The 23,779-nt window shown below is 37.2% G+C and overlaps 1 protein-coding gene across 9 annotated transcripts in view; it reads left to right on the forward strand.

The window, feature by feature from the left end:
- The window catches only part of MAGI2 (membrane associated guanylate kinase, WW and PDZ domain containing 2), a 1,312,004-nt gene that overhangs the window by 1,034,758 nt on the left and 253,467 nt on the right, over window positions 1-23,779 (forward strand). For all 9 annotated transcript variants that reach the window (XM_074340644.2, XM_074340647.2, XM_074340646.2 and 6 more), the window contains one exon: window positions 1,515-1,697. In XM_074340644.2, the coding sequence (XP_074196745.1) occupies window positions 1,515-1,697 (183 nt within the window). The remainder of the gene's footprint in view (window positions 1-1,514; window positions 1,698-23,779) is intronic.

The following is a 23,779-nucleotide window of genomic DNA, read 5'->3' on the forward strand; positions in this document are numbered from 1 at the left end:
GTCTCGTGTTGAACTTCTCTCCAACTGTAAACATCACTTTCATAAAGGAAACGTAGGTGATACGATTATATGTGTTTTTATTTTTATTTCAAAGAAGATGTCTATTTTTAAGAAAGATATGTGATACCGTGTTTCCCCGAAAATAAGAGCTAGTCCGACAATCAGCTCTAATGCATCTTTTGGAGCAAAAATTAATATAAGACCCAGTATTATATTATATTATACTATACTATACTATACTATACTATACTATATTATATTATATTATATTATATTATATTATATTATATTATATTATATTATACCAGGTCTTATAGTAAAATAAGAAATGATCTTATATTAATTTTTGCTCCAACAGACACATTAGAGCTGATTGTCCGGCTAGGTCTTATTTTCGGGGAAATATGGTATGTAAATAGACAAAGTAAAATTCCAATATAATGACTCATTATTTTCTGGTTTTTCCATTACATATATCCAAAATGTAGCAGCAAAAGTACCAAACAAAATACTTAACTAAGTTACTAAGTAAGTTTGACTGTTACAGACATCAAATATCAACCAAACTGTAACAATTTAAAAATATATATAAAATACTTGACTACAATAGCATTCAAAAGATATTAATTCTGTTTCCTAGTACGACTATTATTTTTACAGCATTTATTAGGAATATGTTTATTACAGATCGTAGCTGGGAAAGCATATATATAACAAATTAGTGGTCAAACCTATATGAGTGGATTCAAGTTCTGTTCAGATTATTTAAGTATCTGATTTGAATGTAGCAACATATTGTTACAAAATGTGTTACCTTTACATTCATAATTATATCTAGAAATACTGGCTTGCCTTTTGCTCACATTTTAGAGTATACTAAACACGATCGGTTAGTAGACATTGATTTATTTGGTTATCTTTATAGCATCTCACAATATAAGCAAAAGTTAACCCAGTCCCACATCCAGGTACTCTTTCTAAACAGTTTAGTCATGTGAATAGGTGGCAGCGTTCCACGGCTTTTATGCTTTACGAAACAAAACAGTCCATTTCAGTTTTCTAGTCCTGTCCCTTCAAGGTTTTGTGCAGGACCAGCCCCTGACACATACCTCTTGCCTGGACTCTCTCAGAACAAGAGAACTATATTGAGATGAGGCTGGATGATTGTGGGCTCCTCTATCTGAAAGTGCTGACAACCTGTTGATTTAGCCCCTTTTAAGCACAAAAAGGGCTACTCTGGTGAATAGAAACACTGACTTGACAAAAAAAAAAAAAAAATCTCTCTCCAAACCAAGCAGCTTTTTCACCTTTCCCTGGATGCTTGGGACTGCTCTGTGACTGTAGGAAGTACTAAGCGCTTTGCTTCTGCATTCACACCTGTTTGCGTTTACTGTAGGAATAAATGTAGGAAACCCCCACATTTAATCGGATGGCTCCACAGTGGCTGGCTTCCCTTCTGTGAGAACTTGCCTTAAATGTACTTTTTCTTTTTTAACTTATATTGGCCAATGTAGAAAAACCACTCTTCACCCGGGATGCATCCCAGTTGAAGGGAACATTCCTCAGCACCACCCTTAAAAAGAGCAACATGGGTTTTGGATTTACCATCATTGGTGGAGATGAGCCTGATGAGTTTCTGCAGGTGAAAAGTGTGATTCCAGATGGGCCCGCAGCACAGGACGGAAAAATGGAAACAGGTAAGTTCCTCCGTGCTTTAGAAAATTCTTTCATAATGTCTTGTTTCCTAAGGCAAATATTCTTTCTGTGCTCTTAATTTGAAGGTCAAAGGTCACCTCACATTAGGAAAACTACAAATTATGTTTTCAATAAGTTTAAGAGTATCAAATTGAAGTATTTTGGAAACAGCTTTCAGTACCATTTTGTCTCATGTTTCAGACTGCCCCTTCTGTTTCTTGGAATCAATGGACTCATGAGATTGATACTTTTCTAATTTCTAGAATTTCTTCTTAGGGATGTGATTAACATTTCATACTTTTCTAGCTTATATTCAGCCATTGATATTTTAAAATCTGGATTAATCTTGTAATATTATCTGAATTTCCCAGGTTGGATATTCAAATATTCATGCTCATATCATAGAAAAAAACTTTAAATGGTATTCATCTTCATATGTCCCCATATGTTTAATATATAAGGTTTTTTCTCTAGTCCTTATGAATTAATTTTCAAATGCAGTTACTTGGATGTCTATCAAATTATAATTAAAATTAATTAATATAGAAATACAGAGGCAAATTGTTAAGGGCAAAAAAATACATAAAATGTTAAAGGTGTACAGAGGTCAAGAAAAAGGTAATGAAGGAAGTCTGATTTTGGAGTCTAATTTTCACTTCTTCTACCTGGTCCTTCAGCTTGGATTAGTCCCATAATTTATAAAAACTGGTTTCCTTATCAGACAAAAAAAAAAGGAAATCAGATTTGATATTTTGTATTTAAAATCCTGATTCAAGAATTTTGTAGTGTTGTTTTTGAAATGCCTTAGAAAGAGTAATTTATAAACTGTAGGAACTACACTCCAAATAACTATATCACCATTTCACATTTTTCACAGCATTGATTTAATTTATTATATCAATTTGCAAAAGTCAGTACATTCTAGTAGATACACAAATTAGAGAATTACTTTTGAGAAAAAGTTATGCCATTTTTATGGTCTATATATTTGTGAACTATTATTCCATGGATTTTAAAGTGGTTTGTGTATGAAGAAATCACATAAAACTCAGGTATTCTCCTGGTATTTTTAATTAAAAAAAAAAAGACTAGTGCTTTATTGGCATTTACTGAATGTTTCCTATAGAAATAACTTCTTTTCAATTTCTCCTAATGAGTATATTTGTCACTGCCACTCACTAGTGAGTAATAATACATTTATAGATGCTACATCTCCTTAAAAGTTGAGTGAAATTTCAAAACTAACTCACTACATTTTTCAAACCCTACTGTTGCAAAATTTGCGTGCACATAATTTTCTGCAACAGTAAGCTAGAGTGTCCAAATCTACTCTTTATCTGTGATATTTTAATAGGCATCCATAATTTTATGTTGAAAAAAAATCAGAGAAACATCAAATGACTAAACTAAAAATCATCCTATTGCCTACAATTAGAATAAGAGGAAATTATGGAATTAGTGCCATCTTAGCCGAGGGGGAAGATCCCTAAAGCTTTTGAACTTCAGTGAAATAGGTAACAAACCTATTTCTTTTCATAATAAAGAATCCAGTTAGTTTTTTCTCTGATCCAGCCCACCAGTCCATGTTTCAAAACTAGAAAAGACTTCTTTCAGTGTAAACTTAAAAGACAATATAAAAATATTTGAACAGTGAAGCTTTCTCCCTTCCTACTCATTTTCCTAGTTTACCACATCCACACAGTGTAATCTAGACTTATTCAACAACAATGTCAATGTTTTATGTAGAATTTATGAGATTTTCAAGATAATCACAATACAGATCCTAATACAGAGAAAGAGGAACCTAGGATTTAATTCTATTCACTGTCTCCTATTTATTCCTCTATTTAATAATTCAACAAATACCTGTTCAGGTCTTCCCTTTCACAGTCATGGCCGTGTAACAGGGCTACAAAATGGCTGTGACGAGGGCCCAGCTCGCAAGGGGTTGATGTCTAGGAGGGACCTTCAATATATAAACTAGTGATTGTAACATAATAGACGTAGGATGAGTCTATAATTACCATGATGTTGACACACAGTCAAGAGTGGGGGGAGTGCGCAACAGAAATTTTTAAAAAGAAAAACATGTTCCTAACTATAACTTTATTAGGCTTTTCTAGGGATGAGAATTTCTCTCATCAGAAAAGAATTTAATCAAACATTGAAATCTGCTCACTAAGTATTCAAATATGTTTAAATGTTTATTTTTAATTTTGAGATAATTTAAAATAAAATGTGAACACATTTCTGTGGCATTCCACAAGTTATAAGAGAGGGAATGGCTCCTCAGTTTAGTTTATCTAATACTTAGTGAATGTCCCATATGTGCCAGGCAGTCTGCTTATTATTATTAGAGATGCTAAAATGAAGAGACAAATGTTTCTATCTCAAGAAGTTTAGCGTATAGAAATAATGAGTGACATGTTAATAAATATTTATATAAGTACAATAATAAAAATATGTACAAAGTCCAGAAATAGTACAGAGGAAAGGGAGAACAGTTCTATTGGGAAGTGCTTAGGGAAGGAAGGACTCATAGAGAAGATGTTACCTGACAGAGTTTTCAATGATGAGTAGGTATTTGCTGGGGGGCGGGACAAGTGAAGAAAGCTATAGGAAGAGGAAACAGCATATGCAAAGGCACAGTAGTGAGGAATACCTAGAAAAAGATTTATATGCCATCAGAGTGTATGTTAATATTTCACCTGCAATGGGTGTTCCCAGGAAGTTTTGAGTAAAATGATAACCAGAACTGGTAAAGATGAACTAGTTAGACAAAAATCAAAGACTAGTATATAATCATATATCTTCAAATAAAAACATAGATATCATAAATGCACACATACCTTGTATAAAACCTTTCTCATATAAATTTTCAACCAATTAGGAATAGAGGTTTACTCTATGACTAAAGTTTTCTTTACTTGTGTATCCCTAGAACTTGAAACTGCCAGGCAAACAGCAGGTGCTCAATAAGTACTGGAGGGATGGATTGATGGATGCATGGATGAAGGATACTCAGAAATTAAGAAGTGAAATTTGAATTGGAGGAATTCCACTGTTACAGTATAACATAGTCAATGTAACTGGACCAATAGCTTACTATTAAAGCAAAAAACAAACCAGCTTTCCATTTTCTGGATGAAATAAGACAAATACATGTTAGGGACAAAATTAATTTCCTTTTTTGTAATGATTTCATCTATAAGTGAACCTCAGAAATTAACAAAATTAATAGCTACAGATATAAACAAATCATTGGTATTTAAAAGGTGAGCAGTCTCATTTGACATTGAAATAAGCATGAAAATATTATAATCAACTTTGCTAGTTCTAGATTATCTCCAATTTAGGCACCGAGATATCAATATTTTGTGTGGACACAAAGAAAAATCCACTCTACTAAAAACCTGTCCTAGGGGCCTGCACAATAGAAACAAGGGTGGAGTTGGAATTCTTCCTTTCTCAGTCAGCACTGAGTCCTTGGAAGGGATAGGGGACAGGAGAAAATGAGGACACGGTACCCCTGGCTGCTTTTTGACAACTAAATGAGCCAATCCCCCATGGTCCAATAGTGTTCCAGAAGAAGCTTTCCCAGAAGAAATTTCCATAGTGCCCAGAAACCATGCAATGTCTTATTATTAAGTATTTTACACATCCCAGCAATTGTTTGTAGGCACCAGAGATCCTGTTAACATTCTTTAAACTATTTTCAAAATCAAGATTGATGTAGCACAGTTTAGGTAGAAACCGCAGAGTCTGAAAGGGAGTTGATCTAACATCTTCAGTTAAAAAGCTTCCCTCATTTCATGATGTTTCATGTTTTCCCCAGGCTAATTTTTGAACCAAGGCTTTTGGTTTTCAACAAATGTGAAAGAAAGACAACCTGACCTATCTGTGAAGTTTTCCTATAGACAGGGGTTGAATTATGAGTTCACTCACAACCTATTCGTTTTTATATGCCTTCTAACATTTATCCATTTTATGAGTAAAATGGTAGGAAGCTGACTGGGAGACCAGCATCCTGACATCTCATAGCTCCTGGCATTTCTCCATCGGGCAGATCGATGTTACTGCTCTTTTACTGGTTGCTACCTCTTTATTTGTGCTTCTAAAAGCAGGGGCACAAGAATAAATTTATCAGAAACACTAGGGGAGCTTTTTAAAGGCGAAGATTCTTGTGCCACTAGACCTACTGATTGCAAATTTCTGGAACTTGCTTTCAGAAAGGTGCATTTACATACTTCTAAAAATTGTCACATCAATACATGCACATGGGGGGAAAAGCACCAACATATTTATAATGCATAAAGTATTTCCTTCCCTGCCCCTCCCAACCTTTCAGGCCCATATCCCAGAGTCACTCGATCACCTTGTATTCTTTTAGGTGTTTCATTTGGTAACTACCTTCATGCCTCTAATTAATGTGTTTATATTCTTGTCTTAATAACAGTTTTAGATATGACCTGTATTTATAGTACTTCCGTTCAGAAAGAAATGAAGCTTTTGTTTTCTTATCTGCCATCTGCCCTCCCACATTCCCCCAATAGAGTTTTACAACTAATTTTAGTAATATTTGTACAGTTTTTGCATTAACAGTGGTGTACTGTTGATACATTTTTCCCCTTAAACAGATTTATGGAGTCTACTTTTTCTTTTTTGCAGTATCTTTTTAAAAATAATACTTTTTCCCCCAGAAGCACCATCATTTTAGGTCATCCGGAGGATCTCATCTTTTCTGGGCGTCTTTTGTCCTCCTGCTCCTGTGCGGGTCGGGTGTGCAGCCGAACTTGGGAACTTCCCATTATATCTTGCCCAAACAGAGTCCACATCACCCACATGCATATCCTCTCTTCTCATGGATGCACATTTTACTACAGCACAGTCCTCATAGGTCTTGTGATCATCCGTTGTCCATATTTAAAAGTGAAACACTGAGAAATTGCTTAAGAGTTCCACTTTTGTGGTCAGATTTTACCAAGCATTCTTAGGCAGGCACAGAATATGAAAGTCTGTTAAATGGGATCATTTTTTCGGACACACCCTCATCTTCTGACTCGGGGTAGGTGGTGGGAATTCTGCACGCAGGCGTGGTAGGGCAGGTCTTCTGGACACGCGTGTCGGCTGTTTCCTAATCCCACACCTTTTTGGGATTCTGCAGAGCAACTCAGACTCCTTGTCCATGGTTCCTTCCCCTCCAGGAACACACTAGAACAGGAGTCAGCAGGTGCTTTCTGTAAAGGGTCAAATTGTAAGTACGTTAGGCTTTGGGGGCCAGGTGGGCTCAGTCACAGCTGTTTAACTTGGTGGTCATTAAAACCTCCTTAGACAACATGAAAACAAATGGGCATGGTTGGCCTCCAATAGAACTATATTTACAAATACAGGCAGCTGCATGTTGCTCCTGGGCTCCAGTTTGCGAACCCCAACTCCAGAATACGATACATCAATTATCATGCTCTTATTCACATTCCTTATTCCAAAATTCTCTTGAGCTGTCTTGTCTTATAATGGCCTCTCTATGTCAGATAATGACTTCTCTCAGGTTTTCATCATTGCTGTGGCTTTATTCATTGTAAAGTCTTTGTTATAGGGAATAGCCATGTATGTTTAGTCTGTTGTCTTGAACTAGAAATCTTAGAATCTACACTTGGGGAACCACTGCATTTAGTGGTAGCAAGAAGACATCTTTCCCACCTACTGTACAGCCTAGCAAACATTCTCCATCCTATTCTGACCCTCCTTCAATCAACCCTATGCTTAGAATTGCTTTGAAGAAGTATTTATGAATATTTCTGGGAACTAACCTCTGGAATATAGTCTATGGCCATCTACCAAATAGAGCAAAGCTAATTAATCCTATGTTCACCTTTCATATCAGTGCAGGACATTGAACTATGAGCAATTTCTCATTCTTCAGGGATTTTAACACTGTTTTGGGATACTGTATCCCATAATTGCATTATCTGAAATCATAGTTGCCCTTTTGCTCTCTAGGGGACAACAAAGATTAACCTGAGGCCGTGAGTGCTGTGTGGGCAGCTGACCGCTCTGCCGTCAGTGTGACAGCGTCCCTCTTAAGGCGGTCCCTTCAGTACTGATTCTCTCACTGATGGTCACCTAGTAGTTCCACTTCGCCCCACCCCAATATTCTTCAGTCCTCCCCAACCATTATTAGCTCCTTAGCAATTTAATAAAAAGTCCACGGTTGTTAATAAACCATCTCCCCAGGAAAAGCTCCATATATGCATGAGAAAGCCTAAGAAGTCGTTAAAAATTTCTTCTTATATCTAGTTTTCCCACCATCTCATAATTAACCTATATCCAGAGCAGGCTTCCTTTTGAATTTTGAGCACACGCTGTGTTGGTCTCTCCCCGTGACTGCTCTCTTACTGACTGGCTGCCGTATAAAAATGTCTTAGTGAATCAGCCAGTTCTTCATCACCACCCACCTCCACAGCCAAGTGTTCACGTTTAGATGGTGCAAACCATTTACCATGTTATGTGAGCTGCCAGAAGCAAACGAAGTAATCAGAGAAATGTAATTTTTCTATTATTTGAAGTATCTGTTTAGTTTTTTATTGTTGTATAGCAAATCAAACGTAAACTCAGTGATTTGACAGAACAAGGAAATGTCTGCTCATGATTCCATATTCTTGCTTGGGTTCAGCTGGGAGGTGCTTATCTCCTAGGCTCATGTTGGAAGTCTCATGCAGCTTCAGTCATCTAGACCAGTCATCCTGTCATCTCCTGGGGTAGGATGTGCAAGGCGGCATCACTCACATTGATGCCACGGCTGGGATGGATGGATGGCACTCCTGAGGGCTGACAAGCCTTCTCTCTCTCAACGGTGGCTGGACCACTGTACATGGTGACTTAGGGCTCCAAACAGAAAGCTGTCAAGCCTCTTAAGACTTAGCCTGACACAGCCTGGCCTGGCACAGTATCACTTCCACTCCTTCTATTGATCAAAATAAGTCACCGGTCAGTCCAAATCCACAGCGAAGGAAACGAGACATCCCATTTTGATGGGAGAAGTCACAAAAGATTTCAAGTAATCTTTCATGTACTGCAGTGTCCTTCCTGTGGCTTCTTTGTTTCTGAGTTCCTTTGTTTCTAAATTCCTTGAGTTTGTTCAAACTTCCCTGAGAAAATTATCTTTTGCTTTCATGGGCGCTCTACCTTTTCACAACCCTCTAGAACAGGAGTGTTGATCATTTTTTTGCCTTCCAGTTGTCTATCATGCTGTGAATAAATAATAGTGAATTACAATACCATATCGAGAGATGCGGAGCAGTAAAATCACCAGGTCTCTAACTCTATCTTTCTAATAAAAATAAAGGTGGTGGTTGCAACAATTCAGTTTGTAAGACCTAGCAAAATATTCAGACTCAGATCCATGTTAGATAATTTTCTAAATAATCCCTTGATATTCATATCATGTTTGCCTTTTGAGACATTTATGAACTTCAGAGGCTCTAAGAAAACATCTTGTGCTCTATAAAAGCCAGAAAATAAAATTGAATTTCTAGCCAGCTGACCAGCACTAATATCTCCAGTAGAGAAGAAATAAACTGTGTTTGTTTAGCTTGCCAATATATATACTCTTGATTTTTTCCAAATACACCTGAGTTTCAAAACCTCACTTCATTTTGTTCAAACACCTAATATCTCCGCTGCTAGTGATGTGTCTTTCAGATCAATAACAGGCCTCTCACAGCAAGAGCGAGTGCCACACTGCACACGTTCTACCCACTATCCTCCTCTTATGATGATGTATAGGTGATTCAAGTGCCGGGGGTGACAAAACACTTGATTGGGGCTACAAACCAAACCGCTTGAAAGGATTAAAAAAAAATGTTGCACCAATTCTTAAAGTCATGCTATGTTTCATCAATAATTCACTTAGTTTTTTAAAAAGAGACCCTTGTAACCCAAGTAAATGCTATTGCAGTACCTCTTTTTTGCTCATTTCTCTCTTTTCTTTTTTTGTAAATGCCTTGTACACTGCTCTTTATGACTTCTTCATTTAAAATCAGTCTAGCTAAATGTTCACTGGAGAAGGGATAACTTCTATACAGTCCCATCCTAGTTTTCATCTCTGCCCAGGATTAACAACTTTGTTCCCATTGTATCACAGATATAGCAAAGATTGTTGCGTTATTATTTGTTCTAGTTTCGGTATTGGTATCCACGCAGATATGTCGCACAGTAATTGAGGGGCACTATTCATGATCACTATACCTATTGATGCCATGGGAGTCAGTGCACTGAAATGTACTTTTATCACTATTGTTTTTAAGTTATTCTGCACAAAAGCTTTCTATTAATTTGCAGTACAGGTTCACTGGCCCTCCAAGGAGCTGAAGTAGAAAGTGGGTGGGGCCCCCTCAGCCTAGGAGTAGAGCTCAGAATGGTGCTAGATGCTGTGACACCAGCAGTGTTACATTAGAGTCTGCTAACTGCGTCTGAAGGTGGCATCTTAAAAATCTGAACATTTATTATTTAAGTTTAATGTGAACGGACTGGAGATTATGGGGTAAAATGATCTTTTTATATCTATTCTGTGGAGGAGGTAGTTGGTTGTCAGTATATTAATGAAAGGTATTCAGCTTAAGTTCAACACATATCTGAAATTAAGGTATTCTCTAAATGTACTTATGAAGTTCTTATCATTTTAACTTTCTGGGCCTGGGGCCAGGATCCCAATTCCCTTGCTTATAAATAAACCAAAAGTATCCAAGTAGATACAAAGATTCACCAGATTGTGGTGTCTGGGTTGGCATATGTGTTTTATAGACCATGTCAAAATCCTACTACTCTTTCTTCCTTAACTAATGGAACTGAGCCTTTAGTTTATCAGGAAACAATCTGCTTTTTATAAAAGGTGCTTATTTTTATCTGCACACACCCCACTGCACCCCCTGAATTGTAGACTCTTGCTGTTTCCATGCCCCGCCCTCCCCACAGCTGCCTATGAGCTCTGAGTCCAGGGCCTGTATGTGACATGCTCATTACCTGATCTATGGCAAATATTCAACTTGTTGATTGAGCAGTAGAATGAGTCTTTCGCAAGCACTGGTTTGCTTCCATGGATTACTATGGACGTGTGAGATTTGCTGTAATAATCATAGATTTTTCTGTGATTATTTATGCTCCCTTTAGAGAATTATTTAAAGCTTTTCTTTGCCTAGTTTAACCAAACATTTCATTAGATGAGTTATTACATATAAAGTAATTAGAATAGGACTTGACATGTGGAATCACTCAAAATCAGGAGCCGTTAGTAATATTTATAAGACTGTCTTCCAATAAATTGAAGGAAACATTAGTATTTTGGAAGTGATAGAAACATGAAAAGATCCACGAACAGCTTAGGACGTTCTCCCTTCGGACCCTGGAAAGAAGTGATTCTGCATTGAACACTTGATGACAAAACAACTCTTGCTTCTTTAAATAGTTGTTTTGTTCTGTTTTGTTTTGTTTTGTTTTAAATTAAAAGGAGCTAATCAGAAAATTTGCAGAATTGTGGTACTATGTTGACAACTCTTATTCTATTGGTAGAATGGTAGCTAAAATAGGATATTTGCTCTCTTTTGCATGCATGTACCACTGGCATCTGGGCTGGGTACATTTAGGTGTGCCATAGGATTCTAATGCCTAGACAAATTTTAAAGCAGTCAGTAACCTAATCTTCATTTGTTTAATGATAGTTTCTCTTTTTTTTTTTATATAATCCACTCCAAAAATAAAATCATGTCAATCCCAAATTATAACAAACAAAAAAGTCTAAGGAGGGTAAGAGAGTTAGAAAATGTGTGAGGCAAGGTAATGTTTCTGTTAAGAGAAATAATACTCCCTGAATTAAATATCTGTGTAGGATGTTGGTACAAATTCCTACCGATTGTCATGTGGCCTTGTAAGTGCTCAATGAATCATTTAATTGCATAGATATGCAAACATATATCATCAACTATAGATATATATGCAATGTAAGTGAGGAAAAGGCAAGAAACATGCCTTTCAGTGTTTCATCAGCTAAGTCTTAGATCTTAGTTCATAATTATATATCTCTTATCATTCTTAATGAGACAACTTCTCTGAAGTCAATAGGAGATAAATTACCAAGCAGACCTTTGTTTATAAGTGTGATTCTGCTGGTTTTTGCAAGCTGCCAGTGAAATTAGAGATGGAGTGTGCTGGAGTCTGCAAATATGAAAACTGCTGCAGCTGCAGAAACATTATTCCTGTATCTCGTGTAATTAATGTGCCTCTCACATGCTCCAGCTGAGGATTTGCATGAACTGACAAGAGCACACATGGTAAATTTTGTGTTATTGTCTAATTTACTACTTTGTTCGAAAATCCAACACTGGAAGGTAAATTTTGCATTTCTTAACGGCGAAAACCATTGTCAGGAAGAAAAACATCTCACCACGTATGTGAGATATTGACAAAAGAAGTGGGAACTTTGTTTTGCGAAATCAAGATTAATAACCTAGAACCACCTTTGTCTTTCTTCTCTCTTTGTTTTAAAGTGTGGGGTCTGGAAATTTTCCCTCCTCTTGCTTCTTTGTTGTTTTTCTTTACTATTTTCTCACCTGACTAGCAAAATAGACTACTGGGTTTATTTTCTGCCCTTTTTTCATGAAAAAAATTGGCATGATATAGATCGTCACATCGCTAAATTTAAGATGAAGCACTTAATATACTTTTAAACATGGTGATAGACAAAGTATATAACAGCACTGTCATGTTTTTTGGTACGTTTCCCATAGACATGTATAAGATTGTGATCCTGGATTGGGACATAAAAGCTTTGAGGTGTTGGAGTAATGAGGTTACAGTGTGTGTGTGGCGGGGGGGAGCTAGATGCAGCAAGGGTTGGAGTTCCAAGAATCCAGCTGTGTGCAGTGGACATTTCTGGAAAATAAGGTGCCAGGATTTTCTGGTCATTGACATTCACCTCCAGGCTGTATCAGTGATGACAGGCGTAATCTCAGAATTTACAAAGTAGAACTTCAAGTACAAACTGGAAGATATGGAATTGTTTTCAGTGTTTTTCATCAAAACTGAGTCCTTGAGAATTTTTTTAACAAAATGCAAAGGTCATTTATTCTTTGGAAAAAAATAACCACCTGCCATTTCCTAGAGAAAAGGTGACATTTTTCTATGAAAAGGAGACATTTTGCCCAGAGGCTAGTGGAGGCAGTTTCTGGGATCGCCTGACAGTGAGCTTACATAAGACCAAAGCAGGATGCTGGGCCTTTGGCAGAAATGACATTTTCCTCCCTATTCAGAGTTGCAAATTCGAAAAAATACAAAACTGCTTTTTTGGTGGTAATTCTCCTGTTCTCTTATTGATGTGTGCAGTGGCGTTACTAATTAATGTTATGAACACATGCCATCTGAGACAACGGGAGGTTATACAAAGATGGCAGGCTGGGAACTGGCCCTGAGACAGAAGTCCCAGGCTTTGTATTGGATTTCTATACTGACCAGTCTAGTTCTGTTTCAATCCACCTAGCACTTCATTGCACAGCATCAGTATTCCCATCTATTAATAATTATTCAAAACAGATATATCCACTTGCTCATTCATTTATTTAACAAACTTATAGTGGGATGTTGAGTGGTACTTTTCATAGAATGGCTCTAGGGCCCATAACCCTCCCTCCGGGCTACTGTGGAGCTACCCTGCCACAAGCAACTCCTCCACTCTCAGCCTGGTCTATATAAACAGAAGCTCAAGAGGGGGGAAAAGAATCTTCAATGTAGAGCGGAGAAAAGAATCTTCTTTATGTTGGGAGGCAGTATTTGTGTTGAGAGGTAATCCAGTTGTCACCATGAGAAAGGGAAGGGTGTTTCCCATCCCCATTTCAATCCAAGAGCGAGAGGCGGCTCTAAGAGAATCCCTCACTGAAGCTGCAGTTACCAAAAAGAAGGGGAGATGGTGGTTTGGTTTCTGAATTAGACATCTGCTTAGGCAGTGGACTTGCTTTGATTGCCAGTCAGAATAGGAAAGCAATGAATTGGAGAGAGATGGCAGGAGAGAAAGAAGACATGACAGTGAATCCACTGCAACCCCGTATTTTGCATGGCAAGCCTATGTCAGTTTCCTGTGGTGAAGTGACAATGGGGAAGAGGGCTTGACTTGAGCCGGATGTCTTCCATATACCACTCAAAAGAGCTGCCTGCTGGGCAAGGATAATCCAGCATCAACAGGCTGGGCACGGCTCCAATATGGCAATAGCTGACAGAGATTAAAAAAAAAGGTCAAGTTTCAGCCAAATATTGCACTGACCCTAGCATGTATGCTCAGAGCCATCCCATGAGAGAGCCAGCCACTGGATACCTGCCACTTCAATGGCCAATTCACTAGACAAGCAGCCACCACCAAGAAAAAGAATTAAGTTAAAAAGGCAGTAAATAAAAAAAAAATCTTCCTCTCTTTACATAACATGCTGGAAGAACTAGACCTTGAAAAGGTCTATTTATTACCTAATCCTATTAGCTGAAGAGGGAGAGTCAGTGGCTCAGAGGTAGACCATGCTTCCGCCACCTCACAGCTGTCAGGGTCCCAGTACAAGCCCATGCAGAGGGTTGGAGGAAAAGAGATTTAATCACGTTGGAAGTTGAGGCTTTATCAAGGTGGACATATTATAGCCAAAAGTGACTTAAAAGCTAATATGTTTCCCAAGCTATCATTAAGGAGTGGAAAAGGGAGATGAAATAGTAACTGTGGAAAAAAACGACTTCATAGTTTACCACCTACCCCCTAGATGAGACTGCTGAGCAAACAGGTTGTGTGTACATTGAGTACCCAACATGCATCAGCCATCCTTTCGGGTCCTGGGAACCCATGAATGAATAATACAGTCTCTGCCATAAAGGAAGATATAGTCTGGTAAAACAACAGAGGCATGTGAACAATTTCAAGTGGCACCTGGAGATAAATACTAAAAAGGATGTGTACAGACTGCTAAGGGAAGACCGGGGAATGAGTCTTTCATGAGGAGGGGATGAGGGAAGAGGCCAGGGAGGATTTCACAGAGGAAGTCTGAGTCAGAGACCTGAAGGGAGATTATGAACTTATTAGCATTCCAGGTACAGGAATATTGTGTGCAAAAGTGCAGACATCCATTCACTCAGCAGGCACCTGTGGAAGGGAGCTTTTACTAGAAGCCAGGAGCTATTGCAGGTAGAATCTTGGCTTATAAGGTGAAAACAAAATGGTCCTTACAAGGCTCCAAATTTGGGGGACATGGAAAACCATGGGCTGTTTGTTATGCCTGAAACCTAGGAAACAACACAGAAGGAAGATGAAAATAGAAGTTGAGGGGAAAGACTGCCAGAAGATTAATGTGGGAGGGAACATTAAAACGTGCTCTGGAGGCACAGAGGGGTTGGTTATAAGCAGGGCAGCAACCTGATCAAATGTGCATTTTAGGAAGATAACTCTGGAGTCAGTATAAAATATGTAGAGAATATAAAATATTCTAGAGAAACAGACTGGAGTCAGAAGAGAAGTTAAGAAATGTGCAAGATCTCTTCCATTTCCCTCTGCTAACCCACCCCCTCTGGTTCCCGGTGTGAGCTCCATCAATGAGTTCCCTTGGCTTAGAGCTGCCACTGGACTCAGCGAGTGGGAAGAAGCATCTGGAGATCAGAGGGTGGGAGGAGAGTGAGGTCCTGGCCCTTACTGCCTTGGTTCCTTTGCTGCCAGGTCCCTGGCCATTGCCTTTTGGAAGTCTTAGCTCTAACAACTATGGGAGGAGAAAGAGGAAAGAAAATGGCAAATATGAGGACAGTAGGATCAGTGTTCCTTCTTGTCTGAGTGGATAAGTGAAGAGTCAAGTATGTTTGTTTGGGTTTCATGCTTGAGTAACTAGATGGACAAATGGTGCTCTTCATACAGAAGGGGGAGCAAGTTTGCCGTGTTTTAACTTAGACTGTTTTAATAACTCTTAAGTCATCAGGAAGGAGGCTAAGTTAGGTTAATATGTGAAATGTGAACAAGGCTTCTATAAAGTGTATGCCTGTACGATTCAGCATCTATAAACTGTCTCCCATTAAAGACATGTAAGTTCTCAAATCCATAATTTACGTTTTCCTTTGTTGAGTGTCTTATTTTATGATTCCCTTTCTGATTCCTTTTTGGGAGGAAGTGGTAGCAATAGAATTCATTTTAAATTGGCAGCAAAGTCTACACTGTTAACAACTCAGTGAAGAGGGAGAGGGAAAGAATTATATGCTAAAGTCTACAACCTAGAGAATGCAAAGTGCTTCAGACATTAAAGAGCTGCCAGAAAGAAGTAGCAGACTTATTTTCCATCAAATTCTTCTAGGTTTTTCCAGATGGAAGAACAACCACAAATGGCTGAAGTTATACAGAGACAGATTTTGAATAATTATTAAGAAAAATAGCTTAATAGCAGAACTACAGTACAATGGAATAAGTTGTCTAACAAATAATACTACTCATTCATTGAGAGTTCAATGGCATTTTGCCAAACTCCTAATAAATAGTATCTGACTTGCTCTCTATATTAACCCTGTGGGATGGATATCATTATTCTTATCTTACAAATAAGGAAACTTAAGTTCAAAAAAGTTAAACTAGCCCAAGCTCACATATGAGTACATAATAAGGATGAGATTCAAACCCCTTCTTTACCACTGTGCTACTACCTTCCAGGAGAATAGTCAGCTTCCCAGAATTGGAGGTTTAATCAAAGTCTGAATAATCACTTCTCAGGTATTTTCTGCTTTGGTTGGAGGTTGAACCATATGACTTGTAAAGTCTCCATCTCTAAGGTATGATATCATGATACTCCTTTCCCACCTGTCTTTTCTTCCTCCCACGGACTTCTCATGACCGTGTGTGTGTGTGTGTGTGTGTGTGTGTGTGTGTGAGTGCGTGTGTGTGTGTCGAATTTCATTTGTAAAACAAATTCCATATTTTTATTAATGAAGAAAGACATTGACAGAAAGTTCTCTATAGAAGAAAAAATCTGTCCCCTTTTCACAAACTTGCATACCCCGGTCTGCATATCTTATATACTCACTAGTGCAAACACATTTTACCTTTTTTACTCAAGAAAAATGTCTGACTATCCTTTGCTCACATAGGTAACATGTTGAAGTGAGGAATGAGGTCTTTAGAGAAAAATTAATCACAGGAAGAGGTTCCTTACAGTTCAATACTGATAATTTGCATCATACTCTGTTCATGTCTAAGACCCAAGTATGTATCCTTGCCCTGTACAACTCTAGGGTCCTGGTACTATACAGGATAAATAAGACAGACACTACAAAAATAGTTTGAAAACTGCAAAACATGCTTGAATTGTAAGCTTGTCTATGGTGATTTTATCTTTTTAAATATCTTAATATGCCACATTCTCCATTGTAACTTACTATGCTGATGTGCATTCTAATCTTTTCCTTCTGGGTGTTGTCAATCTGTCTAATGAGATTATAGGCTCATTAGATGGAGGCCAATGGCTAATTCCGTGTTTAATACAGAAACAGTACACTGTTGGTATTTAGTCATCCATTGTCTCTGTTCTGGCTCAGCTGGGTATAACAGTACATCTTCCGAAAGCTCACTGGAGTGAAAATTCCCCTGCAAAGGGTGAGAAGAAGGCAAGAACGACAGATAAATTTTCATTTAACACTCAAAGAGGTCTTCTTTTTCTGAGAGTGTAATAGCTAAGCCACTATGAATGGAAAATCAGCCAGAATAGATGAAAAAGAAAAAATCAATATGCAGTAGTTGTTTTATGCAGCACTGTTCAATTCCAAAAGAGCTGACAGTTTTTAGAAACAAACAAAAACAAAAAACAAAAAAAACCCAGAAAAGATGTGTTATGTCATTTGGGAAAAAAGTAAAGCAAATAATTTATTTGGGGATCTTTTACGAGTGTCTCAAAACTCTTTAAGGAAAGCTAACTCAGTATTCTTTAGGGAATCATGGATGAAGCAAAAGTAGGGAAAATATTAATTTATCTAGTTTATAAGCAAAGAGAGAAAAAAACATGAGACAAAGCTCCAGGATTCAGTTTATCAGTTCCAGAGCCAGAATCCCTGATTGCTCATCTGCTGTCCTAAATAGTTTTTAAAATCTACAGAGCTTTTGCAGTATCTGCTCATGCTGGGGAATTGAAGTTCTGCTCAAATTCTTAATAAAAAGAGTTTCACATTTTCTTCTTAGTTGAATCCCCGTTGGCTTGCAACCAAGTTTCCCATGGTTTCTTCTGGAGCTTTATTTAGCTTAATTGACAGTATCTGCTGAAGCAAAGGCAGAGAAAACAAAATTATCCATTTCCTATTGATAGGTGGATTCTGTAAGAGTTTGTTCATAGGTTAATAGTAGAAAATTCTTTTAGCAACTCTGTTTTATGGTATATATGCAAAGGATTGCATAATTCTTTTCCTTGCCAGCTGAGTAAAGCATCATTTCTGAAAATATCATTAACAGCACTTGGAGTTCAGGTAGAAATCAACTTAAGAATCTCAGGATGTTTAAGGAGCTTCTATAATCCCCTCAGTGTAGAGGAGAAGAAATGGCAGAAACTCACTGCATTTGTATCAACACTAAAATGCAGTGTAAGTGATGAATTCTTATTATTATGCTCCCATTTTCATTACTGGGCTAAAATTTGGTGAAAGAGAAAGGAATAATACATTCATTTTATTTATTGCTTGCAGTGTACTTTAAAAAACATATGGGAGTAGAGACGCCTTTGTATCCTGAAGCACTTCCTTCCAAAGTAACAGCTAGGGGACAAGGGAATACTTTGCAAAAGAGACTTATCTGTTAGTAATATGAACAAGAAACATAATTTGCATTTGTTGTCAATTTCTTTTCTTTTTTTTAATGATTTTATATACTTTTTTTTTTTTTTAACAGGACTTTATTGGGGGAACAGTGTGTACTTCCAGGTCTTTTTTCCATGTCAAGTAGTTGTCTTTTCAATCTTAGTTGTGGAGGGTGCCATTCAACTTCAAGTTGTTGTCCTTTCAGTCTTAGTTGTGGAGGGCGCAGCTCAGCTCCAGGTCCAGTTGCCGTTACTAGTTGCAGGGTGCGCAGCCCACCATTCCTTGCGGGAGTTGAACCGGCAACCTTGTGGTTGAGAGGATGCACTCCAACCAACTGAGCCATCTGGGAGGCAGCTCAGCTCAAGGTGCCGTGTTCAATCTTAGTTGCAGGGGGCCGAGCCCACCATCCCTTGCAGGACTCAAGGAATCAAACTGGCAACCTTGTGGTTGAGAGCCCTTGCTCCAACCAACTGAGCCATCTGGGACGCAGCTCAGCTCAAGGTGCCATGTTCAATCTTAGTTGCAGGGGGCCGAGCCCACCATCCCTTGTGGGACTCAAGGAATTGAACCGGCAACCTTGTGGTTGAGAGCCCACTGGCCCATGTGGGAATCGAACCGGCAGCCTTTGGAGTTAGGAGCACGGAGCTCTAACCGCCTGAGCCACCGGGCCCGCCCGTCAATTTCTAAATATCAACTTTTATTTATAGAGAAATATTCTAGAGATGTTCTTACTATATTGATTGTACTTACTATTATATATTGATTTAATTGTATATGTATATTCATTAATGTAACTGTAATACTTTCATAATAAATATTGATTTTGAAAACTAACAGAGAGCAAAGAAATAGCAAATTATTGTAGATAATTCTTTGTCACTCATAACATAGATAGACAGCTAAGAAACTTCCCAGTGGACATCTTGTGACGTATTTTGTGGAAGATCCCAAACCTCAAGATTATTTCTGATGCAACAAAATATCTTCTCTGATTGATTGTGGAAATAGCAAACCTTCCATCATGGAAAAGTGTTAAAAGAAGAATATGTTTTGGAGTGAGCCAATGAAAGTATAGGAAATTGTTGAAGCAAAGCAAAATCAAAACTGACAAAAATAACAAAGAGAGGAAAAAAGAGATAGAGAGAGAAAGATGATGACAACTTCTTCCAGTAAATGAAGAACATGTTTGTATACCTGCAAATTAATTCAAAAGTAAAAAAGCTTACTAAACTAAAATGAATAAAGAGAGAAATGAGATAAGCGCAGGAGAAAAAAGCTCTAATTTTGAATATTTAACTACTTGCATCTTAATATACCCTTAATCCTTATTTAAATAGTTTGCAATTCTGAATATAATATAATCTGAGCTAATTGTCTGAGAATGATAATATGCTTTAAAACAAGCTTCTGGCATAATGTCCAGTCTTCTCTAGGCCTATAATTACTGATATGTGTATGTGAGCAAGGAACTATGTGATTTAGTTGGAGTCAATGGGCTATTAATAACACCCCTGACCAATGTTTGAAACCCTCCAAAGAATAGCATGACTAAATTCTATAGAGAGCAGTGCTTGTGAGAAACAAAAGGAATAACAGGATATATGAACTCTATCGTCAACTCTTATTTCTGGGAAAATGGCAAAATATGCAACCCTGCCAAGCATATGCCAGTTAATGTGATTCATTTTGGACATAAGTTAACCCTCTGACCACAGATGTCCAGAGCCAAGATGCTGTCTCTCACCTGATACTACATCATATTACTTAATGATTTCATTTAGTTGTGTGAAATCAAAATGCAGAACCCTAATTCCAAGTGGGAGACAACACAAAGTGGTAAGAGTTGACTTGGAAACTAGGAAAAGTAACTTCTTACATTCTTGCTTCAGTATCCTCTGTCCAAAAATATGATGGTAGGTTAGATTACGTCTTAGGTCCTCTCCAACTCTAAAATCATATAAATGGCCACTTGTGAACCACAAAATTACAGATGTTGATCTAATAACAGTACAAAACTATGGCCTGTAGATAGCATGCCCAAATCAGCAAAAATCAGGATAAAGTTCATTCATAATAAAGGGATTTGCCCCACAATTAACTCTGGGAATCGATGTCCTATCCTCTAATAGAAACAGCCACCATAAGTTGAGTACAGTCTAACAGAATCAAAACAGAAGCACTGGTAAAGCACAGTCAGCTAATTTTCTAATTGAATATATACATAAGAAATTACACAACCAAAAAACAACTACATAAAATGTTTAATTATCCCAGAGCATGTCTTGGACACACTATACAATCACTATAATTGATTGAGCAAAGAATGATGGTTGAAGTTATCAAGCAAAAGGCAATAGACTAAAAAGCAGTCAACTGAGAGGCCAGAAGGCTATGTGCGGACATGCCCCTTGTTAACACCGATGAACTGTTACGTAAAATGCCAATTCTAAACCGTCAAAGTTATGGATCACTGCTCCCCAGGGCTACCTGAGGGCAATTTGTATTATAACTGAAGTCCATACTTGGCCTTCTTTTACTGTGCCCTCTTCCTTTCTTGATAGTATATTAATTCCTCCACAAATTCTCTGTCCTACAAAGTTCCACTCTTTTTGTATGCGTACGTCCCTCCTGCATCCTCTCTCTCTCCCACCTTCACCACAAACACATGATAAATCAGAGCTGCTACTTCCAGGGTATTTCTTATTTTGATAGGTGAGTCCTACACCCATGCCAAGAGAAATTACTTATATAGAAAATGAACATGCCACATCAGTCTGCCTTCTTAATACCATAATCTGTCTTTAATTTTAACCTCTTCTGGAAAGCTGTCAGGCATCGTTTTTACATCCATAGAAGTCATGAAAAAGCAATAAAGAAGCATTAGTAAATACAAAATCTGAATTGTGTCCTATTAGTACGTCATTATAAAATACATGCTATATAACAAACACCGATAGCAGTAACATTCATTCTGATGACATAACATGGGCTCCTAAGATATCTTTTCAAGTTTTCTCCTGTGCTAATGCCATTTAAGGCAGTTTGAGTTCATTACAGTATTATTTGAAGAGTAGTCACTTACAAAATCAATCTCTCATGGCGCTGTCATGCACTAAACTTTCAGTTGCATGATAAATAAACAGTACAGAAATATTAAGTTCAATTAACCTTTTTAATACAAATGGAGAATGAGAGGTCTTTCAAAGTTAATGGCCTCTTAGTATGGGCTAACAGAACAGGTTGATTCGTGTCTCCATGCTAACTCACATCTCCAGAGCTCCTAGTCCCATAAATTTTTCCTGTTACTCATTTTAGGTCATAAGTACAATAATTTTTTGAAAAGTCATCCTCAAAAAAAAAAATCATTGTAGTATCAGGGGAATTTAAGTCAATACAATAGCAAATAAGCATGATTTTTGTCTCTGGAAAAAAGATGTTTCTTAAGATACGTGGATACAGCCTTAAAATGCAGGAAAGTGAATGAGATGCCTTACTGGCTACTACGCGTGGTAATTCACAAGCATGAATACTTTCTCTTCCATTGAGTTCTTCTTGACATTTGTTTCACCAATAGCAGAATGCCTATTTCTACTGTGTTTCCCCGAAAATAAGACCTAGCCGGACAATCAGCTCTAATGCGTCTTTTGGTGCAAAAATTAATATAAGAGCCAGTCTTATTTTACTATAAGACCGGGTATAATATAATATAATATAATATAATATAATATAATATAATATAATATAATACTGGGTCTTATATTAATTTTTGCTCCAAAAGACACATTAGAGCTGATTGTATGACTAGGTCTTATTTTCGGGAAAACAGGGTATATATCAAAAAATTATTTTTTGTCTTTTTTTCTATAACTGAATAGGTTTTTATTAGGCTGGTACAGAAGTAATTGAGGTTTTTGCAATGATTTTAAACCGTAATTACTTTTGCACCAACCTAATATGTTACTTTTGGAAACAGCTGAAATTTACAGTTTACCTATACTTGCTACAGGGTTAAATGTTTCTGCTACATAAAAAGTTTAGGCTTAATGTTCATTGTTAAAATGCCTAGATTTCATTCTTGACCTTAGTATTTCTAAATCCAAATTAAATGCTCCTGTTTTTTAATTTAAGAAAAAAATAAAACATTTCAAAATAAAACAACTTTTTAGTTGTGTGGGGTTTTCTCCCACAACTTTGATTTCAACGAAATTTGCGATGCTTGCCAATATATAAATGTCATATCATGCAATATTGTGTTTAGATTAATAAGTGCCTTCTGTTCTTTTAACAAATTAAGAATTTGTGAAAAGTGTCAAGAGTCTACATACTGACATTTTTTTAATTAAAAAAAGAACAAATAAAAGAAAGCCTAATGTTCAGTATATAAGCACATACAAAGTATTCTTCCTCTATTGATCTGAAGTTATGATCAAGAAAAGATGCCGTGTGTCCTCATCTTTGCTTCTTTTTGACTGCATTGACGTGTTCTCACGTATCAGATGAAGTTCTAATTTTAAAAGCTTCATTTTGTCCCTTTGGTCTTTTTATACTATTATTCTATCACAATCTTACATAGGCAAATATCATGAAAAAGTGTTCTGTACCTACTGTGTTTCCCCGAAAATAAGACCTCGCCGCACAATCAGCTCTAATGCGTCTTTTGGAGCAAAAATTAGTATAAGACTCAGTAGTATAGTATAGTATAGTATAGTATAGTATAGTATAGTATAGTATAGTATAGTATAGTATAGTATAGTATAGTATATAGACTCAGTCTTGTAGTAAAATAAGACTCGGTATTATATTACCCGGTATTATATTATATTATCCAGTATTTATTATATTACATTACATTACATTACATTACATTACATTACATTACATTACATTATATTATATTATATTATAGACCCAGTCTTATATTATAGTAAAATAGTAAATAAGTAAAATTTGACCGGGTCTTATATTAATTTTTGCTCCAAAAGACGCATTAGAGCTGATTGTCGGGCTAGGTCTTATTTTCGGGGAAACACAGTACTACATCCCTCTCCTTATATCCATCTGTAGTTGGGCTTCTTAAACCAGCACTCTACCCATCTCATGTTGATCAGTGCTGCTGCCAAATCCAGAAGCTTTAATTCCTTGCTCTTAAACTTTCAGAAGTACTTCACATTAGAGACCACACCCTCCACCTGGAAAGTATGCCTTGCCTTGCTCCTTGACCTTGCTCTGCTGACCCTTTTTTCCCCACCTCCAGTTG

This window comes from Rhinolophus sinicus, chromosome 4, assembly GCF_057876585.1.
Source record: "Rhinolophus sinicus isolate RSI-liver-muscle chromosome 4, RSI-T2T, whole genome shotgun sequence".
Taxonomy (NCBI): Eukaryota; Metazoa; Chordata; class Mammalia; order Chiroptera; family Rhinolophidae; genus Rhinolophus; species Rhinolophus sinicus.